The following is a 20,502-nucleotide window of genomic DNA, read 5'->3' as shown; positions in this document are numbered from 1 at the left end:
TGCAAGACTTTGTTCATACTTATTTTAAAAACCATTTTACTTCAAAATCTTTATTAAGACCCCTAGGGCTCAATGTCTTTAAAGAGTAAATCAATTGCATTTCAGTCCTGGCTAATCTATCTGCCACATCATTACATCACCAGTTCCCCTTCACTTGTTTCAGAGCCCCAAATGATGTTATATCCCCACAATTTCTGTTATGGGTACTATCCAAATGTGCGTATAATGCATGGGTCTCCAACCCCTTCCTAATGTTCCGCAGATGTTCTGCAAACCTTATCTTTAGGTTTCTAGAGGTCCGCCCGATATAGAACATACCACAACTGCAACCAATAATATAAATTACGTTCCTAGTGGAGCAAGTTATGAATTCCCCTATTTTGTGTGGTTTGTCCATTGATAATTACTTTATTTTCCTCTTAAACCAGTTTGCACAGGCTACAAGACCTGCATCTGTAGAAGCCCTTAGACAAGGTGCGTACATTCGCTTTCGGGGGAACATCGCACTCCTAACTGAGATGTCTTTGATATTCCTTGCCTTCCGATATATAAATTGCTGTTTTAAGGGGATGATGTCCTTTAATAGAGGATCGCCTTTTAATATGGACCAATGTGATCTAATAATCCTTCTATTTGTTTATGTTGTATATTGTAGCCTGATATGAAGGCCAATGAGAAATCTTTCTTATTTGTACCCTCTTCCATATTCCCATCCCTTGATTCCTTTGATGCAAGGAGAACATCCCTGTTTATCTTCCCACAACTTTCTTTTGCTTTGTTGATGTTTCGGTCCCTATATCCACTCTGTTTGAACTTCCTGATCATAACATCTGCCTGCTCCTTATACACTCTTTCGTCTGTGCAGTTCCTTCTTAATCTTTGCAGTTGGCTATTAGGAATGGACTCAAGCCAATTAGTGTGACGGCAGCTCGTGGTGTGTATATAACTTCCTGAGTCTGTAGGTTTTACATAGTTACGAGTTTTTAGGACACCACCTTCCACATAGATGGTTAGATCCAAAAAATTTACTTTCGAACTACTTATATCAAACATTAAAACAATGTTATAATCGTTATCATTCAGATAATCACAAAATAAGGACAAAGAGTCCCTGGTACCTCTCCATATAAACAAAATATCATCGATGTACCTTGACCGGGGTAAATTCCATCACTGCCAATATGTCGGAATTTATTGACTTTCATTTGTAGCCATTGGTGGTGAAGAATAAGTCGCACCTCAAGGACACTAGAGATGTACTTAACATAATAAGAGATGTACAGTGGGGTGAAGATTTTTTCATTGTGACAGCGGATATAACTTCACTGTACACAATTCTTAACCACCATATGGGAATAGAAGCAGTAGTGGATTTCTTGGAGGATAGTAGTTATGATCCGGAACTATGTGATTTTTTGGTTAAGGGCATATATTTTATTTTACAAAATAATTATTTCCACTTTAAGGACCAGTTTTATGTACAAAAAGTGGGTACGGCCATGGGTACCAGGTTCGCCCCGAGCTATGCCAATATGTTTATGGGGAAGTGGGAGACCGAGTACGTTTGGCAGAATGAAAGGTTCGGGGCGAGCCTGGTATCCTGGTCAAGGTACATCGATGATATTTTGTTTATGTGGAGAGGTACCAAGGACTCTTTGTCCTTATTTTGTGATTATCTGAATGATAATGATTATAACATTGTTTTAACGTTTGATATAAGTAGTTTCAAAGTAAATTTTTTGGATCTCACTATATATGTGGAAGGTGGTGTCCTAAAAACTCGTAACTATGTAAAACCTACAGACTCAGGAAGTTATATACACACCACGAGCTGCCATCACACTAATTTGCTTGAGTCCATTCCTAATAGCCAACTGCAAAGATTAAGAAGGAACTGCACAGACAAAAGAGTGTATAAGGAGCAGGCAGATGTTATGATCAGGAAGTTCAAACAGTGGATATAGGGACCGAAACATCAACAAAGCAAAAGAAAGTTGTGGGAAGATAAACAGGGATGTTCTCCTTGCATCAAAGGAATCAAGGGATGGGAATATGGAAGAGGGTACAAATTAGAAAGATTTCTCATTGGCCTTCATATCAGGCTACAATATACAACATAAACAATTAGAAGGGATTATTAGATCACATTGGTCCATATTAAAAGGTGATCCTCTATTAAAGGACATCATCCCCTTAAAACCGCAATTTATATATCGGAAGGCAAGGAATATCAAAGACAACTTAGTTAGTAGTGCGATGTCCCCTCCCAAAGCGAATGTACGCACCTTGTCTAAGGGCTTCTACAGATGCAGGTCTTGTAGCCTGTGCAAACTGGTTAAAGAGGAAAATAAATGTTCAGAAGTAATTATCAATGGACAAACCCACAAAATAGGGGAATTCATAACTTGCTCCACTAGGAACGTAATTTATTTTATTGGTTGCAGTTGTGGTATGTTCTTTATTGGGTGGACCTCTAGAAACCTAAAGATAAGATTTGTAGAATATCTGCGGAACATTAGGAAGGGGTTGGAGACCCATGCATTATCCGCACATTTGGATAGTACCCATAACAGAAATTGTGGGGATATAACATCATTTGGTGCTCTGAAACAAGTGAAGGGGAGCTGGCGATGTAATGATGTGGCAAATAGATTAGCCAGGACTGAAATGCAATTGATTTACTCTTTAAAGACATTGAGCCCTAGGGGTCTTAATAAATATTTTGAAGTAAAATGGTTTTTAAAATAAGTATGAACAAAGTCTTGCATTATAAGCATGGAATACTGTATGTCTAATTATTTCTCTATTCATGGGACAATATCGTTTTAGTGTTTGTGAGAAGAGTATCGGCCTCCTAAGAATGATTGAAAGATTTTCAAGGACCAATATATGGATCCGGATCGATTACTGAGAATCCGCTCCTTCATTTGGATATGATTTTTCATAGTGTGCATTTTATTGAAGAAATACCATTTATTGTTTGTTACAAAAGGATGTTCTTTGTTGTTTTGTCTGTTTTAAAACTTCTATGGGTAAAGAAGCGGAGAACCATAACAAAAATGGTGGTACTTGCATCCCTAATGCCGGGTCCCGATCATGTGACCTACTGGTCACGTGATGTATATTGTTGCTAGTGAGTGACCAGAACAAAAATGGTGGAACCCACACTTCCGGTTATCCGGTCCAATCACGTGACCTATTTCAATATTAAAACTGTGGAGGATTACGAGGTAGTGAGTCACGGGAACTGGTATTTCGAACGGGGGGATCTTGGGGATTGTAACTTGTTTAAAAATTAGAGATTGCTTCTTGATATGCCCGATCATGTGACCGGATCGGTCTCAGTGAGTATGACTGTGGGAGGACTTCCGGGAGTCAGAACCCTATTAGAAACATAGGGATGGAACTAGTGCCAAAGGAATAGTGGGGAAGGAGTTTTGAGGACACCCTGTACAGTGATTGTATTTCCTGTCCCCGGATAATAGAAGTATGAATTAAATGAGGGATTTTGTGTTTTATGTTGAAACCAAACTTGGAGCACTATAAAAAATGGGATTAGATCAGAGTTTTTATGGGATTTTCATGTTTTATTCTGTTGTAATTTAATTTGTAAATGAGAGTGGCTCCTCCCAGTAATTAAGGGAGATAATCTGAGGGGTATATATACCTGGGATAGGAGGCACTCATGACTATGCCTTGAAAAAGATCAGAACCACTGATTGAAACGCGTTGGCTGATGAGAGGGACAGAACGGCGACCTGACCAGACGAGGAGAAGACGGGTGATCCATTCTTGGAGCTGAAATCTTCCCCGGGGATTTTTTGGAACATCTATTGGTTTCATTTATGTGCACCTTATACTCCGTAAATCTGGTAGGAAGCCACCCTCATAAATGTTTGTATGGATGTAACATCTGTGGATTATTCATCATTTCCTTGCCTGGATATTTTATGACAAATTTTTATTATTAAAAAACCTGTTTTTAAGAAATGCATTCTTATCTGTTATGAGTGAATCACAGGTTGACAAAGTTATATGACTGATATCGCTTGTAAATTATGCTACACTAGATTGCTCTTTTCTATTTTTACATGTTTATCTATCTGGACACCACATCTCTCATTAATTAAGAAGAAGTTAGCAGATTGAGAGAGCTCCATCCATCCATAAGTTAAGTAGAAATATATGGTATTAATTTTATTAGGAGGAGCAGAGAAGGGGTTACCCCATTTTTTCTATATTTGTATTGTTTTTGGGTTAGGATAAACACCCAAGGGGTCACTCTGTTTCTTGCTGCCTCACATATAGCGCGAATTGGTGTGGGTGCATTTCTGTCTTTGAATATACTGGAGTATGACAGGAAAGACTTTGCCTCACCTCACCGCATGTCACTGCTAGATGACCAGTGTATAGTCAGTGACAGGGTCGCGAGAATACTTGGGTGATGTGATTGCTGTAACTACACTTAATGCTGTCTGTGCCATACTGACAACTGGCGAATAAACTACATCCCAGTGGTTCAGCAAAACCTGTGTGGTCATTCAACTATTACTTTGTTTGCCACAATATATATATATATATATATATATATATAAAAGGAAAAGCTACTCGGCACTCAGATAAAGAGAAAACAACTTCCCGGGTGCCATCCACTGTGAGCAAAGTATAATCGTTAGTAATTGGCAGCACTCACGGATTTTCATAAATAGTTAAAAAATATTTTGGTCTATTTATGAAGATCCATGAATGGCGCCATTTTACTATATATATATATATATATATATATATATATATATATATAAACTCGAGATAGAACCGTCACTCGTAGCTGAACTTCATCTGGTGGGTGCCTTCAGTGAAATATGGATAGTAAACAGCAAGAGGCTGTGGCACTCCCGAACTTGAAAAAATAATTTACTGGTTCACATCAAAAAAATTCTCACATGCCTATAGCAGCCAACGTTTCGGTGCCGCGAGCACCGTTGTCAAGGCAGGCATAACTGAAGTTACAAAGTTGTAATAAACAAGAACACACAAAGACATATTACCTAAATAGGTGGGAGTCATCTTGCCGCGGGAGAGCCAGGCCCTGCGGGCACTTCCGTCTGCAACTGATGGCGGAGCGTCACTTCCGGTGACGTCAGCCGGCTTCCGTCCTGGTTACCTAGGCTACCACACTACAGCGTCGCTGTCAGGTTGCCATGGTGCCAGCGCGTTGCCGCTGAGTAATCTCCCCGGCCCTCCACGGGGCAAGCTGTGTGAGAGTACAGGCATCACATTAAAGGTGTGAAAAGATAACAAATAACAGATAACAATTAGCTAATAACCACAAACTTTAACATACCACAGTGCCCACTGATAGTAACGGGGCTCAATGGGATAATCCTAAAAACAGGTGAAAGCCACCTGCACTAAATCACAGGTCTGAAAAAGCAAACTAATAGCAATCCTGGCACAGGACACAATTTGTAAAAACGATAAGGGGCAGATGTAAGGAAAACGAAAGAAGAACAAGATGCTGGAAAAGTGGGAAGATAAATAGAGAAGAGGAGATGGAAGGAAGGGGTAAGAGAAGGAATGGAATGGTGGGAACTACTAGGGAAACAAGAATATAAGAAAGAAGAGCGGAACACAGGAAAATAGGAAAAGAACAAGAATGAAAGGAGACCGAAGGAAGAAAATAAAAGAGAGAGGAAAACATTAGGAAAAAAAGGTAGGGAATAGAAAAGAGAGAAAAGAGAGAAGAGAAAAAGGAGAGAAAGAGGAAGGGAAAGGAAGAAGAAGAAGAGAGCAAGAGTGGAAAAAAGGGGGGAAATAGAAGGAAAGAAAAAGAAAGAGAAAAGGGGGAGAGAAAGAGAAAAGGAAGCACCACTTGATGATACATATATCTAAACAAAACAGAATACAGTGTGTGTCTGTCCCTATATTAATACTTTTGACATGTGTATAAGACACATGTCCAAGCCCCAGGTTAAAGAAAACAATGGGTTAAATATAAGTAACTAACAGGGGTACAGACACAAGGCATATGCCTAATAGAGTCATTAGGCCAATGTTCAGCGTTCTCCAAACACAGTCCAGTTGAGACGTTCATTCATGCCACATGGGAATACTGTATTGAGGATGTGGATCCACCTGCTTTCACATCTGAGCAATTTTCCATCACGGTCCCCACCCCTTAACGCCACTGGGATGTGGTCAATAAGAATATGTTTAAACTGAGCTAATGTGTGGCCCGCCTGTAGGAAGTGTCGTGCCACGGGTTGTTCAACACGGCTCGTGTTTTTTCCATAAAATATGCTTTATCCTGTTTGTCAACACACGTCATATACATCATCATATGCCCATGTAATTTATATTACGTGGGCAAAACCACTCGCACTGTTCGAGAACGCATGGCTCTCCATCGCTCTTCAATCAACAAAGCCCTTAAGACCAAGGTGGCTGAACAACCCGTTAGTATGGTTGTCTCTTCAAACTACAGTAGACAAGGGCCTTTATAGATTATGGAAATTCCCTAATTACTTGTCCCAGTCCATATCATTTCGGCAAAAACTGGAATCCGCCTGGATGGACTTTAAACATGCTAATGTAGATTGTGAAACTTCGGATCCGCTATTGTTTTGGCAAACAGGCAAGGCGGTCCTCCGTGGTGTCATAATCTCCTACCTGGCGGCTGAGAATAGACGCTTAGCCGCCATGTATCTTGATTTACAGTCTAAACTGACTGAATCCTATCAATCTTTCAAATCTGCCCCTACCCCTTCTAATAGGTCGGTTTACTGCACTGCAAAGATTCATTTTGATTAATATTTTAAAATCAAAAGTGATCGCTCCCTTTTCTCCACTAATTAAAAATTTCATAGATTTGGAAACAAGTCTTCTTTCCAATCTATTAAAAGGTTCACAACCACCTATGTTAGTTCACCCATTACGCCGAGATGATGGTTCTATGGCGGACTCGAGCGACCAGATCACTGATATTAAAATTTCTATGAAACCATCTACTCTGACCCTCAAGGCACTGATTCTCCTTTTAATGATGATGATCCCCCCAGTTCTTGGAAGTTTCCACCCCTTCCCCAATTTCCTGAAGAATTCTCCCAACTACTGGAGGCTCCTGTCTCCATCAAAGAAGTCACAAGGGTTATTCAGCAATCAAAACCATTGAAAGCCCCGGGTCCAGATGGTCTGTCGGCAGAATTTTACAAAATTTTATTGCCTAGGTTTGGTGAGAGCTTGGTTGCATTTTATAATGGTATTATATCTACCAATTCTGTTCCACTTTATTTTAACTCAGCGATTATTAAGTTACTCCCTAAGCCGTGAAAGGATTTATCTTTACCTGGATCCTATAGACCAGTGTTTCCCAACCGCGGTCCTCAAGGCACACTAACAGTCCTGGTTTTAGTGATATCCAGGCTTGAACACAGGTGACTTAATTAGTACCTCAGTTGTTTTGATTTAACATCTGTGCTGAAGCCTGGATATCACTAAAACCTGCACTGTTGGTGTGCCTTGAGGACCGTGGTTGGAAATGCCTGCTATAGACCGATTTCTTTATTAAACTTTGATTATAAAGTATTTACTAAAATTCTTGCTGACAGACTAAAATTATATCTACCCCAAATTATTAATCCGGATCAGACCAGTTTCATTTTAGGTAGACACTCAGTAGTTAATGTTCGGAAAATTTTGGCAGCGATTCACCACTCGAGCTCTTCAACCCCTCCTAGTTTGATAGTTTCTTTTGACACCGAAAAGGCTTTTGATTTAATTAGTTGGAAATACCTCTTCACTGCTTTACGCCGGTTTGGTTTTCCCCCTGCTTTTATTTCTATATTACAAACATTGCATCATTCCCCCCTGTCACAAATTTCCTGTAATGGTTCCATATCGTCTGCCTTTGCTTTCTCACGCGGGACGCGCCAGGGTTGCCCTTTGTCCCCTCTTCTTTTTGCCATTGCCATGGAGCCATTGGCGATTGCTATACGGCTTTCTGCTTTGATTGAAGGTATTACTATTCGTTCCAAATTACTCAAAATTTCCCTATATGCAGATGATATGGTACTTTTTCTCTCCAACCCGGCATCCTCTCTTCCAGCTGTCCTAAAACTTATCTCCTCTTTTGGCTCCATTTCCGGCTACAAAGCTAACTTAGACAAATCAGCGATCCTCCCCATTAGTGGCTCACCCTCTTATTTTCAATCGCTGCCTATTCCCCGAGCTTTCCACATTGCCCATTCTTCCATTAAATACTTAGGTATTCATATATCGACTAAACTATTGAACATTTATGCTCTTAACTTTATCCCTATTATCGCCAAGCTAAAATCATACCTAGACAATTGGATATCCCTACCTATTTCCCTCTTAGGCAGAATAGCAGCTCTAAAAAGTGTACTGTTTCCAAAAAAAAATTACGTTATGCAAATGCTCCCGTTTAGGCTTCTCTCTAAAGATATCAAACATTTAAATACTCTCTTTTCCCGGTTTCTATGGTAAGGGAAACGTCCATGAATTGCATATGCTAAACTAAGATTACCTCGTAAAGAAGGAGGTTTGGGTTTTCCTGATCTAACCTTATATTCGGAGGCAATATTTTTTTGGTATGTCGGTGACTGGTTGCTCGAGACTAGCTCTTACACAGATAATCAGTTGGACTCTGCTCTATTTGCCCCTTATTCCCCCAATGCATTGTTACACTCCAAATTGTCGGATATTCCACCGTTTATTAAAGAAAATCCTTTATTCATAGATACTTATCAGACTTGGGTTAATATTAATAAAAAATGTCATGGTAATTCTAGCTATTCTCTGTATGTGGCATTATGGGGTAATCCGGCTTTTCCCCCTTCACTATCTAATGTGAGTTTTCTTCAGTGGAAGGAAAAAGGCTTAGCCTCAATAGCAAAAGTATTCGACCCCAGTGGCCGTTTATATTCATTTGCTGATCTTCAGTCCCAATATTCTATTCCAGCTCATCATTTCTACATGTTTCTTCAAACACGTCACTATATTCAATCCCTTTGCATCCCATCATCTACTGATAATAGAACGAAAACGTTTCTCTCTTTGCTTACGCTAATTGCTTCTGTGCCTTATAAAATTAGTTTATTGTATACCTCATTGGCTTCCTTGTCAGCCTCGGCTCATTGGGAACCCACTTTGAAGAAATGGTCTTTAGACGTGCCTAGTATCAAACTTTTGCCGGACCGAATATATCCATTTGATAGCACGCTTAAATTCCTACACTCTTCCTATTTACAGGAAGTTCACATTAGGACGTTACACAGAGCATATATAGCACCTGCACAACGAAGATATATGACGCCCCTTGAATCTGGTGCATGCGTTAAATACAAAATGTCTCATGCGACATTTATTCATTGTGTTTGGGAATGTGGCAAAATTAAGCGGTTTTGGAATAAAGTAATTCAGTTCATTAATTTCATGTTTTCTACTCATGGAAGCCCTGACCCTTTGGCATGTCTTTGTGGGAATTTCAAAACTTGGGACTTAGGACCCAATAAGAAATTTAATCTCCAATTACTAACTTTACTTATCACGATTGCCAAAAAAATGATTCTCATTCATTGGATTCGCTCTTCTACTCCCTCACTATCGGAAGTCAAACAAATATTGTTACAAATACTGTATAATGAGATGAGGGCTACTATTCCTGACATTAATGATGGTGTCGAGAAATTTTACCGTAAATGGGAATTTTTTATTAACACTTTAGAAATACAGTCACAAAATCATATTCTCAAATTATTTGAAAATACTTCCTGGAATTTGCTTAGGAGACTTGCTTATGATTCTCCTGTATAATTATTATAGATGTTCTATCTAACATGGTTATGAACCCCTGATTTCCGATGACATATCTTCATCCCCTTCCCCCCTTCCGTTCCCTACCACTCTTCCCTTAAATTTTATATGTGGCGTTTCTTCATGTTCGTCTTTCCCCTCCTTCTATTTGTATTCAATTATTGCTGTACTGTACCACTCTGATTGTTATTATGCTCTTGTATTATTCTACAGTTCGCTCTCTAATAGGTTTGCGGAATATATCATTAATTATCCCCCTAGCTTTAAAGCTATTGTGTTACGATTTACATTTGTGTTTCCATTATCTATGCAATCCTCTAGCATAATTGTACTTATTCAATCTTATTTGGTATTGTAATTGAACTTCCTCATTTCTATTGGAAAACCAATAAAATCTATTTACAAAAACAAAACAAAACATATATGTATCATCAATTGGTGCTTCCTCTTCTCTTTCTCTCCCCCTTTTCTCTTTCTTTTTCTTTCCTTCTTTTTTTCCCCTATTTTACCCTCTTGCTCTCTTTTTCTTCCTTTCCCTTCCTCTTTCTCTCCTTTTTCTCTTTTCTCTCTTTTCTACCCCCTACCTGTTTTTCATAATGTTTTCCTCTCTCTTTTATTTTCTTCCTTCGGTCTCCTTTCATTCTTGTTCTTTTCCTAATTTCCTGTGTCCGCTCTTCTTTCTTATATTCTTGTTTCCCTAGTAGTTCCCACCATTCCATTCCTTCTCTTACCCCTTCCTTCCATCCCCTCTTCTCTATTTATCTTCCCACTTTTCCAGCATCTTGTTCTTCTTTCGTTTTCCTTACATCTGCCCCTTATCGTTTTTACAAATTGTGTCCTGTGCCAGGATTGCCATTAGTTTGCTTTTTCAGACCTGTGATTTAGTGCAGGTGGCTTTCACCTGTTTTTAGGATTATCCCATTGAGCCCCGTTACTATCAGTGGGCACTGTGGTATGTTAAAGTTTGTGGTTACTCGTTAATTGTTATCTGTTATTTGTTATCTTTTCACACCTTTAATGTGATGCCTGTACTCTCACACAGCTTGCCACGTGGAGGGCCGGGGAGATTACTCAGCGGCAACGCGCCGGCACCATGGCAACCTGACAGCGACACTGTAGTGTGGTAGCCTAGGTAACCAGGACGGAAGCCGGCTGACGTCACCGGAAGTGACACTCCTCCATCAGTTGCAGACGGAAGTGCCCGCAGGGCCCGGCTCTCCCGCGGCAACATGACTCCCACCTATTTAGGTAAGATGTCTTTGTGTGTTCTTGTTTATTACAACTTTGTAACTTCAGTTATGCCTGCCTTGACAAAGGTGCTTGCGGCACCAAAACTTTGGCTGCTATAGGCATGTGAGCATTTTTTTGATGTGAACCAGTAAATTATTTTTTCAAGTTCAGGAGTGCCACAGTCTCTTGCTGTTTACTATATATATATATATATATATATATACATAGTACTGTGCAAAAGTTTTAGGCATGTGTGGAGAACATGCTGCAAAGCAAGAATGCGTTCAAAAATAGAAGTGTTAATATTTTCTTTTTAGCAATTAACAAAATGCAAAGTGAATGAACAGAAAATAAATGTAAATCAAATCAATATATGAGGCGGGATATAATGCCACCCGGGTTCGGCGGCCGTGCGGGATGCCGGCTGAATCAGACTTTTTTTATAGGGGCAATCACTTACAAGGCAAAACCATGCCTTGTAAGTGATTGCTCCTTTACAAAAAAGTCTGAGTTTTGCGGCATCCTGTACTGCCGCCGAACTTGGGTGACATTACATCCGTCCCTTGGTGTGACCACCTCTTGTCTTCACAACAGCATCAATTCCTCTAGGTACACTTGCACAGTTTTTGAAGGAACTCAGCAGGGAGGTTGTTCCAAAGATCTTGGATAACTAACTACAGATCTTCTGTGGATGTAGGCTTGCTGAAATCCTTCTGTCTCTTCATGTAATTCCAGACATACTTGGTGATGTTGAGATCAGAGCTCTGTGAGGGCCATATTCACTTCCAGGATTTGTTCTTCTTTACACTGAAGATAGTTCTTGATGACATTGGTTGTATGTTTGGGGTTGTTTTCCTGCTGCAGAATAAATTTGGAGCCAATAAGACAGCTCCCTGATGATAATGCATGATGGATAAATACCTTTCTCAGCATTAATGCACAAAGAAACAAGGACCATAGACACGGTGGTCAGCCAAGGAAACTTAGTGTATCAGATGAAAGAGACATCATGCTTACTTCCTTTCGAAATTGGAAGATGTCCAGCAGTGCCATCAGCTCAGAACTGGCAGAAAACAGTGGGATCCAGGTACACACATCTACTGTTTGGAGAAGGGGTCTTCATGGAAGAATTGTGGCCAAAAAGCCATACCTTCGACGTGGAAACATGATGAAACAGAAGGATTTGAGCAAGCTTACATCCACAGAAGATCTGTGGTTATATCTCCAAGATGTTTGGAACAACCTCCCCGCCGAGTTCCTTCAAAAACTGTGTGCCTAGAAGAATTGATGCTATTTTGAAGGCAAAGGGTGGTCACTCCAAATATTGATTTGATTTAGATTTATCTCATGTTCATTCACTTTGCATTTTGTTAATTGATAAAAAGAAACTATTAACACTTCAATTTTTGAAAGCATTCTTAAGGTGCCCATACACTTGTGAGATAATTGGTACTTTACTTTGCAGCATTTTTTTCTACACCTGCCTAAAACTTTTGTACACTAATGTGTATATTAAATGACTATGATTAAAACTTTTATATTCACCTTCATTGTTGTCTGTTTTGTACACAGCACCTTCCATGTCTTTTGTGTAGCTTACTCCATGGGCCTGTATACTGTATGGACGGCTTGCATTGTTCTTAAATGTTACCTTGATAAAATCTCCTACCTGTGCCAAAATGACTGGCCCTAATAATAGAGAGATAAACATTAATATATCATGCAGTCACACTAATAAGAATAGTATATGGGGCCTGATTCAGATGTGATTGGAGTTGCTATCACTGCTGCAAAAATATTAGTTTAAAGCCTACTGTTCCTGAATGTCAGGCAGACTCCCGAATTTCTCATTCAGCCCACTTCCTAGTGAAATGGTTGTTGGCAAATTGCATAGTCATCACTCCATCCCCTCATTGTAATGGTCTGATTCACAGCAGTGCATTGTAGCGGTCAAGGCCATGATGGAGGGAATACAAGGTAAGCAAGTACAGATTAAATGGAATGTCATGTTAACATTTTTCAAAAAAGTGAAGTTAGCCTTTTATTCTAATGGCATTTTATTTGCTTTAAGTTTATACTATAGTATGACCAGGGCCGTATTAATCCATGGCCATGCCCCTAGGCTTTCAAGTATTTTGGGCCCCCTCTGGCACTTTAATCTTTCTCCCTGCTACAGCTGATGTTTGGGAAGTAGTGCTTATGCCATTATTTACACTCTCACATGGACACAGATACCAAGTTGAAACAAAGTCTGCTGACTTCTGTTAACAAATAGTCATTGTTTAATTTCATGATCTGATGTTATAATAATTTATGTGTGATTAGGCACAATTAGCATACTTACCTACTCTCTTGGAAACTCTGAGAGACTGCTGATTTTTGGGTCATCCCCATGGCTTCCGGAAGAGTGGGTGCTCCCCCTGCATCTTGCCATTTCCCAGTATATGAGGAATAATACCTGGAATCGTGGTCTATGAGAAGGAGGTGGGGCTTAGTGCATAGTTGCCTACCCTCCCTCATTCTGCAGGAGACTCCCTGAAATAGCAGCAATCTCCCTGACTCCCTTAATAGTCCATCAATCTCCCTAATTGCACCTTATCCCTATCATGTAGCTGTTTTATTCTTGGGGAAAAAGAGAAATCAGAGATAGATATATTCAAATATATTATAACCCTGCATTGGTTATAAAGCACAATGATCCCTATGGCTACATACATTTTAAATAAGGTTTATCGTGGCCACTTACAGTATATGGAACCTCTTGTAAAATACAATACACAAATCCTGAAAAATATCAGTGTCTTTTCTTCAACAAGTAGATCTTACTAACTTTGTGGCTCATTTACATTTGGATGTAAGGTATTTATGACATGCCTTCCAGATGGTTCCGGTATGAATGGTCGACCAGGTTATGGTCGACAGTCATTAGGTCGACCACTATTGGTCGACATTGACATGGTCGACACATGAAAGGTCGACACATGAAAAGGTCAACATGAGTTTTTTAACTTTTTTTGGTGTCATTTTTTGCGTAAAGTGACTGGGAACCCCAATTAGTGCACCGCGTCCCCTCGCATGGCTTGCTTCGCTCGCCATGCTTCGGGCATGGTGCCTTCGCTCCGCTACCGCTTCGCTCGGCACAGATTACCGTTCCAATCGTAGTCCACGTGGATCGTAAAGTATGCAAAAGTTCCCCAAAAGAAAAAAAAGTTAAAAAAACGCATGTCGACCTTTTCATGTGTCGACCATTTTCACGTGTCGACCATGTGCCCATGTCGACCATGTCAATGTCGACCAATAGTGGTCGACCTAATGACTGTCGACCATCTGAACGGATACCCTTCCAGATGTAGCAGTACTCATCCGTGCTGATAGGTGTTACTTTCACAATCTCCCTGAAATGCTTTTTCAAAAGTAGGCAAGTATGGCTTAAAGACATAATTCAATATCTTTTAATATATCTAGTGACACAAATAGTCTGGTCCTACCTACATTACCGACCACCTGCATCTACTCTCTGGTCTTCTCCTGGAGAGGAGATTATGGGGAAGATACTGTATATCAAACTTTTGAGAGAGATAAAATGTAGTTGCCCATAGTAACTAATTAGCTTCTAGCTGTCAGTTTATAGACTGTGCTAGAAAAATGACAGAATCTGATTTGGTTACTTTGGACTAATTCTCCCCTTATGAAAGTAGGTAAGTGACAATAAGCCACCTGGGCATGCCTGACGTGTGTGACCGTTGCTACTTTCTTTCTATTTCAGCTCTGTCCTTTTCCCAATAGATTGCAAGACTTGCCAGTAGCAGGGTCCTTCTCAACGTTTGTTTTCCTGTCTGCAGTTCTTTTGTCTGTATTGTATGTCCCAGTATTATGAATGCTGTTTTCCTCACTGTACAGTGCCGAAAAGCAGTGTGACACCTTACATTTCAACCACAGTAACATTAATATACTGTACCTAAGAATAAATGCATAAGAATGCAGGACAAATATTTTTTAAGGATAGGTCCTATAGCTTTTTAATAAATGTAAAAAAAAAATTAAAATAAAAAATGTACTTATTAAATACCACTTATACAGTATATAACGTGTCCTCTCTATATACAGTGTTGAACTATCTTTATGTGCCATATTTCAGAATTGTGGGGTCTATTTACTAAGCCTTGGAGAGAGATAAAGTACAGTACCAGCTCCTTACTGTCATTTTTCAAACACAGCATGTAAAATGACAGTTAGGAGCTGATTGGCTGGCACTTTATCTCTCTCCACCTTTCTCTCTCCAATGCTTAGCAAATAGACCTATATGTTTGTTATACACTTTTCACCAGCTTGGTAAAATAAATAGAGCAACTGGACATATTTACCAAGGATTCCAAGATGTGCTTCCTCGCTGGATCTTTCTTTCCGCTTAGTGAAAGTTGAGTCTGTGTACTCTATGTAAACCACTTTCTTATAGCGCCCTCCGATTCTCTTCTCACCTCGCTCAAAAAATGTTGCTGATTCACTATACAAATATTTATTTATGTTTTAGTAACAGTTTCTTATATAGCGCAGCATATTCCATTGCGCTTTACAATTAGAACAACAGTAATAGAACAAAACTGGGTAAAACCAGACAGACAGAGGTAGGAAGGCCCTGCTCGCAAGCTTACAATCTATAGGGTGATAATAAAACAAAATTATTTGATATCATGTTAACATAATATATTATATGTAACATATTAACAGTGCACTGATTACATTATTGTAAGGTACAGATGATTTTTGACAAGTTTTTTTAAAAGGACGTCAAAAATCATCTCTTAGTAAATGTGTGATTTAGACCCTGAAACACAAAATCAATAAAAAAAATATCGACTCAACATCGACCACTTGGTCTTTTAAAATGGAATGTAATTTTTTTAAATGGAAATATAACAGATTTTATTGTAGTATTTTTCAATAAAAGAGAAACAGTTTAATAGCTTTATGCAGCCATCTACTTTTATAGCTGCCTGTCTCTTGTATGGGGTTGATCAGCTGATAAATCTATGATCGGCAAATAATTGGACCACATGTATGCAGGAGCGATGCAGGAGAGTTAGCCGATAAGTGGCTTCAAATGCTTCTGCAAATGGTCAGAACAGTCGGTCACATCTTCTGAGCTTCTCACAAGGTGCCTGATTCAAGTCCCGATGGCAGTGTGGCGCATGCCACAAAGTACCAATGTTCAGTACTTTGCGCTTGTGCGTATCCTCAGTCCTTGGACACATTATGGCTGCAGACTGACAGTGATTGACAGCCTGCTGCCATTTGGTGGTGGGGGAGGGGCAGAAAGGGGATGGGGAGGGGGTGGTAATGGCCTCCATTAACCAAACTGCTTCCTAGGACACAGCTCAGCTCACTAATGCGTGCAGGAGGTGTGACTCCTCCTACTGCATTAACATATTAGTGCTATCAGTGTTGCTTCCATGACAGCAACAGCGATAGCAGCGCCATCCACAGCTGAATAAGACCAAAGATACAAATGATCTTATAGAAGACAATACACATATGAGCTAAAAATGCTGCCTGCTGGGCGCCTTCTGACCTCCACTGAAGGCTCCTTTGTCATTGGGGTCCACCTGTGGAGGTTAGTGTCCCTGCGGGTACCCCCGCAAGTATGTGGTATGTCCTTAGCTGAATGGGTTTACATGTATTATGTAGTATGCGTTGATCAATGAATTGGAGTTTCACTGTAAATTGTATTTAGAGTTATGTATTTCTAGTATGCATGATACAGAAATTATTAAGATATGTTAAACCATAGACCGAAGGGTCTGTAGAAATCAAATAGGAGGCCCACCTTGAGAGTTTGCCAGGGGCCTCAAAGCCTCTAGTTATGCCACTGGTCAGCAGGCTATATATATCCCTTGCAGTGAGCACCCAGTTTAGCGGCCCTAGCTACTGCCCAAGGTTGGGCTTGTGTTTAGACCAAATATGAGTTGCATTGTTTCTAATAAAAACTGCAAAATATAGTTACCTGTCTGGATGATCTAATTTCTGTCCAGTGAATTGATTGATAGATGTTGGACCATAGTCCCAGATGATTTCCTCTGCAGCAATGTAATAATGTCTTACAACTCCCCAATGACAGTTGGAACACTTTGATTTGCCTGTACAGTTCTTTACTTCATAGATTGCTTGCATTCCACCTGTGAGTCAAGATCGTACTGAATTATAACAACACTGCATACTTCTGTAATATGCACTGCATACTTATGTAATATGCAATTATAACAACACTGCATACTTATGTAATATGCAGTCTAATGGATAATGCTGCATCAGTTTGTAAAGCATCTATAATAACTTACCTTCTAAGTGGTCATTAACCTGACAGCTGAGGAGCCATTTCCCAGGGTTCTTGGTAATCATTTCCCCTTCGATCATTGTTGCCGGGAAGAGACTAAGAGTGTCCACACGAAAACGCTGATGTGTTAACACCTGACCGTGGAAATATGCTGAATGTATATCCACTTCATTCCCCATGCCGAACAGATACCACTTTATCTTCGTGTTATCACACATGGAGAGACCTGGTAGGTTCCCATACATGTATCCATTGATAGCTATGAACACAGAAATACATTGTCCATATATTGGAAACAGACACTGCAGGTAAGTAAATAGCTGACAATTAGGCTGTCGACAGTTAACTGTTCATCAGAATTCTAACATGGTAGTAAAGTCATTTAAAGCATATTAACTGTCAGCATCATAACTTTAAACATGTTTTACCACGATGAGTAAAGTTATAATGCAGACACAGTTAAAATACTTTAACATTACTATGGCACAAGCACTCTCCTAAGGGTTGGTATTAGGAGACAAGCATTCGGGATCCCACCATAATGACCATACTATACCGACGCTGGAATCCCAAGCGATGGACAGCCCAACAGTCTGCATGCCGACTAACAGGGACTATTCCCACTCGTGGATGTCCACGACACTCAGAGTGGGAATAGAACCACCCAGCCTGCTGCATGGTGAGCACAGCGAGCCCACAAGGGGCTTTGTTGCGCTCTTCTACCCCCCCCCCCCTGCCCACCAGCATTCTGGAGACTGGGATCCCGGGTCAGTATTGTGACCTCCAGGATCCCAGTCTCCAGAATGCTGGTGGGGAGCGGGGAAGAAGAGCGCAACAAAGTCCCTTGCGGGTTCGCTGTGCTCACCACGCAGCAGGCTGGGTTGTTCTATTCCCACTCTATGAGTGTCGTGGACATCCACGAGTGGGAATAGTCCCTGTTAGTCGGCAAGCAGACTGTTGGGCTGTCCATCGCTCGGGATTCCAGCATTGGTATAGTATACATAACTACATTCCCTACTGTCAAATACACTGCTGACACTTTCACTACAGACAGCAGAATTGTTGACCAGAACAACAGACACTTTGGGGCAGATGTATTAACCTGGAGAAGGCATAAGGAAGTGATAAACTAGTGATATGTGCAAGGTCATAAAGGCACCAGCCAATCAGCTCCAATATGTAAATGAACAGTTAGGATCTGATTGGCTGGTGCCTTCATCACCTTGCACATATCACTGGTTTATCACTTCCTCATGCCTTCTACAAATTATTTTATTCTAAAGCTTATGTTTTAACTGTTTAACAAACATATCCCCCTGAATATATAGCAACTGCATACAGTGTACAGGGCCGGCTCTACCATTAGTCAGCTTTAGGCAGCTGTCAAGGGTGCAGGGCTATACATGGCACCCCTGGAGGGAGGGGGGTTCAATAGGCTGATCGGACACCTGAGGCAGTGTTGCTAACCATTACACCAGTTGTATATTAATCATTGACTGCTCAATAAGAACTATTGGAATCAAGTCCATAAACCAAAAAAAGCCCAATCCCTGGTCAATAGTTATCATAGCAAAGGTCCAAGTTTTGCCTAGGGTGCCAAGAAACCTTGCATCGGCCTTGACAGTATAATTGTAGCAGTAGGACTTACAATGCATTAGGTTACTCTCCTGAAAGTCCTCATCTTCTTTATCCACAGAAGCAGGGTCAGTGCAATAAGAATTGATATTGTCATCCAAATACCAACTAAGGTTTTCATCTATCACAGAGAACATCAAGATGAATTCCTCATACTTTTTTGCCTTTGCTCCATCTCGGACACCTAAAATAAAATGAAATAAATTATTGAAAAACTACTGACAAACAAACATTATGGATAACAACTATGGTTCTAAACTTGAAAATTTTTAGATAGCAAAATATAGTATGGGCAACCTACTCTATATAGGTATAGTAAAGAATGCAGTAAGTATAAGAATGTTGTGTAGTATTGGTCTTGTTCTGCATCACCTTTATTCCTTTTTATATTGTAAAAGATTTGAGGCACCTTTGTCTTTTGTCATTGAAATTCTGTTTATCAGCAATGTAATGTCACACCTTTATGTTCTACATGGGCTATATACTACTTATACATGGGATCTATACTACTTATACTTGTAATTTATACTGTAGATGATACAGATGAATATACTTTTATACGTTACTTTAAATATGTTTATAAGTTGAGCAATATATACTACTGTACTTTATTGCTTCAATAGAAACAATTGTAAAAAAAACACTACAAAAGAATGTTGAGAAAGTTAGCTTGCAATGATTGCAGTTGCTGTCATAACTTTAGTAAATACTGCATGAGTAACATAATGAGGTGGGTAGTAAAGTCAGTAGCAACTGAAAATGACTTTTACTTTCCTTTTTAGTGGTCAAAACTAAACAGATAAAAAGCTGGGGAGCAATTCCATAGGCAGTACATACTATCAAATGTGAGATGCGTCTGGTTCAGAGATGGGCGCTGCTGGTTCATCGACACTTGCACCAGCCTATGGCAGCTGCGGTGTATCCGTCTGATCATGGAGTCTGTGGAAGCGGCTATGCATCTAAGAATGCAGCCTGCTTTCACTAGCACCCCTGACACTCCCATAACATGCACATGTGGTGGATATTTTTTCATTCACTTCAGGCCACCTTCCAGACACCACTCAGTAAAGCCCATCACTTTGTCTTATGAATTCTGTTACCAGCTCTCCCAATGGCAACACTCAGGAGCGTAGCCAGAACTTTGTGGACCCCATAGCAACATTTTGAAGGGGCTCCCGTCCCAATGCTTTTAGAGACACATTTCTCTGCAGCAGTTGTTAAATTTATGCCCAATAATAGTACCCTAGTTCATTTTATGAACAATAGTAGAGCTTTAATGTTATGCCCCATAGTAGTGCCCTAGTTTCTTTTATGAATTGCAGTAGTGCTTAAGTACTCTCTATGTCACATTTCAGAGCTGCCAGTACACATTATGCTGCACAGTACCCCCAATTCACATTAAGATATGTAGTGCTCCCCATTCATATTGTGCCTCATTACAGTGCCCCGGTTCATATTATATAACATATTAT

At 40.0% G+C, this 20,502-nt stretch overlaps 1 protein-coding gene across 2 annotated transcripts in view; it reads right to left on the bottom strand.

The window, feature by feature from the left end:
• Positions 1-20,502, bottom strand: part of LOC134909253 (ceruloplasmin-like) — a 219,061-nt gene that overhangs the window by 113,760 nt on the left and 84,799 nt on the right. For both annotated transcript variants that reach the window (XM_063915952.1, XM_063915951.1), the window contains exons 4-8: positions 19,044-19,214; positions 17,400-17,654; positions 17,066-17,237; positions 15,429-15,568; positions 12,610-12,753 (exon numbers count right to left, since the gene is read on the bottom strand). In XM_063915952.1, the coding sequence (XP_063772022.1) occupies positions 12,610-12,753; positions 15,429-15,568; positions 17,066-17,237; positions 17,400-17,654; positions 19,044-19,214 (882 nt within the window). The remainder of the gene's footprint in view (positions 1-12,609; positions 12,754-15,428; positions 15,569-17,065; positions 17,238-17,399; positions 17,655-19,043; positions 19,215-20,502) is intronic.

Source organism: Pseudophryne corroboree, chromosome 4, assembly GCF_028390025.1.
Source record: "Pseudophryne corroboree isolate aPseCor3 chromosome 4, aPseCor3.hap2, whole genome shotgun sequence".
Lineage (NCBI taxonomy): Eukaryota > Metazoa > Chordata > Amphibia > Anura > Myobatrachidae > Pseudophryne > Pseudophryne corroboree.
This window is presented reverse-complemented; position numbering and strand designations above follow the sequence as displayed.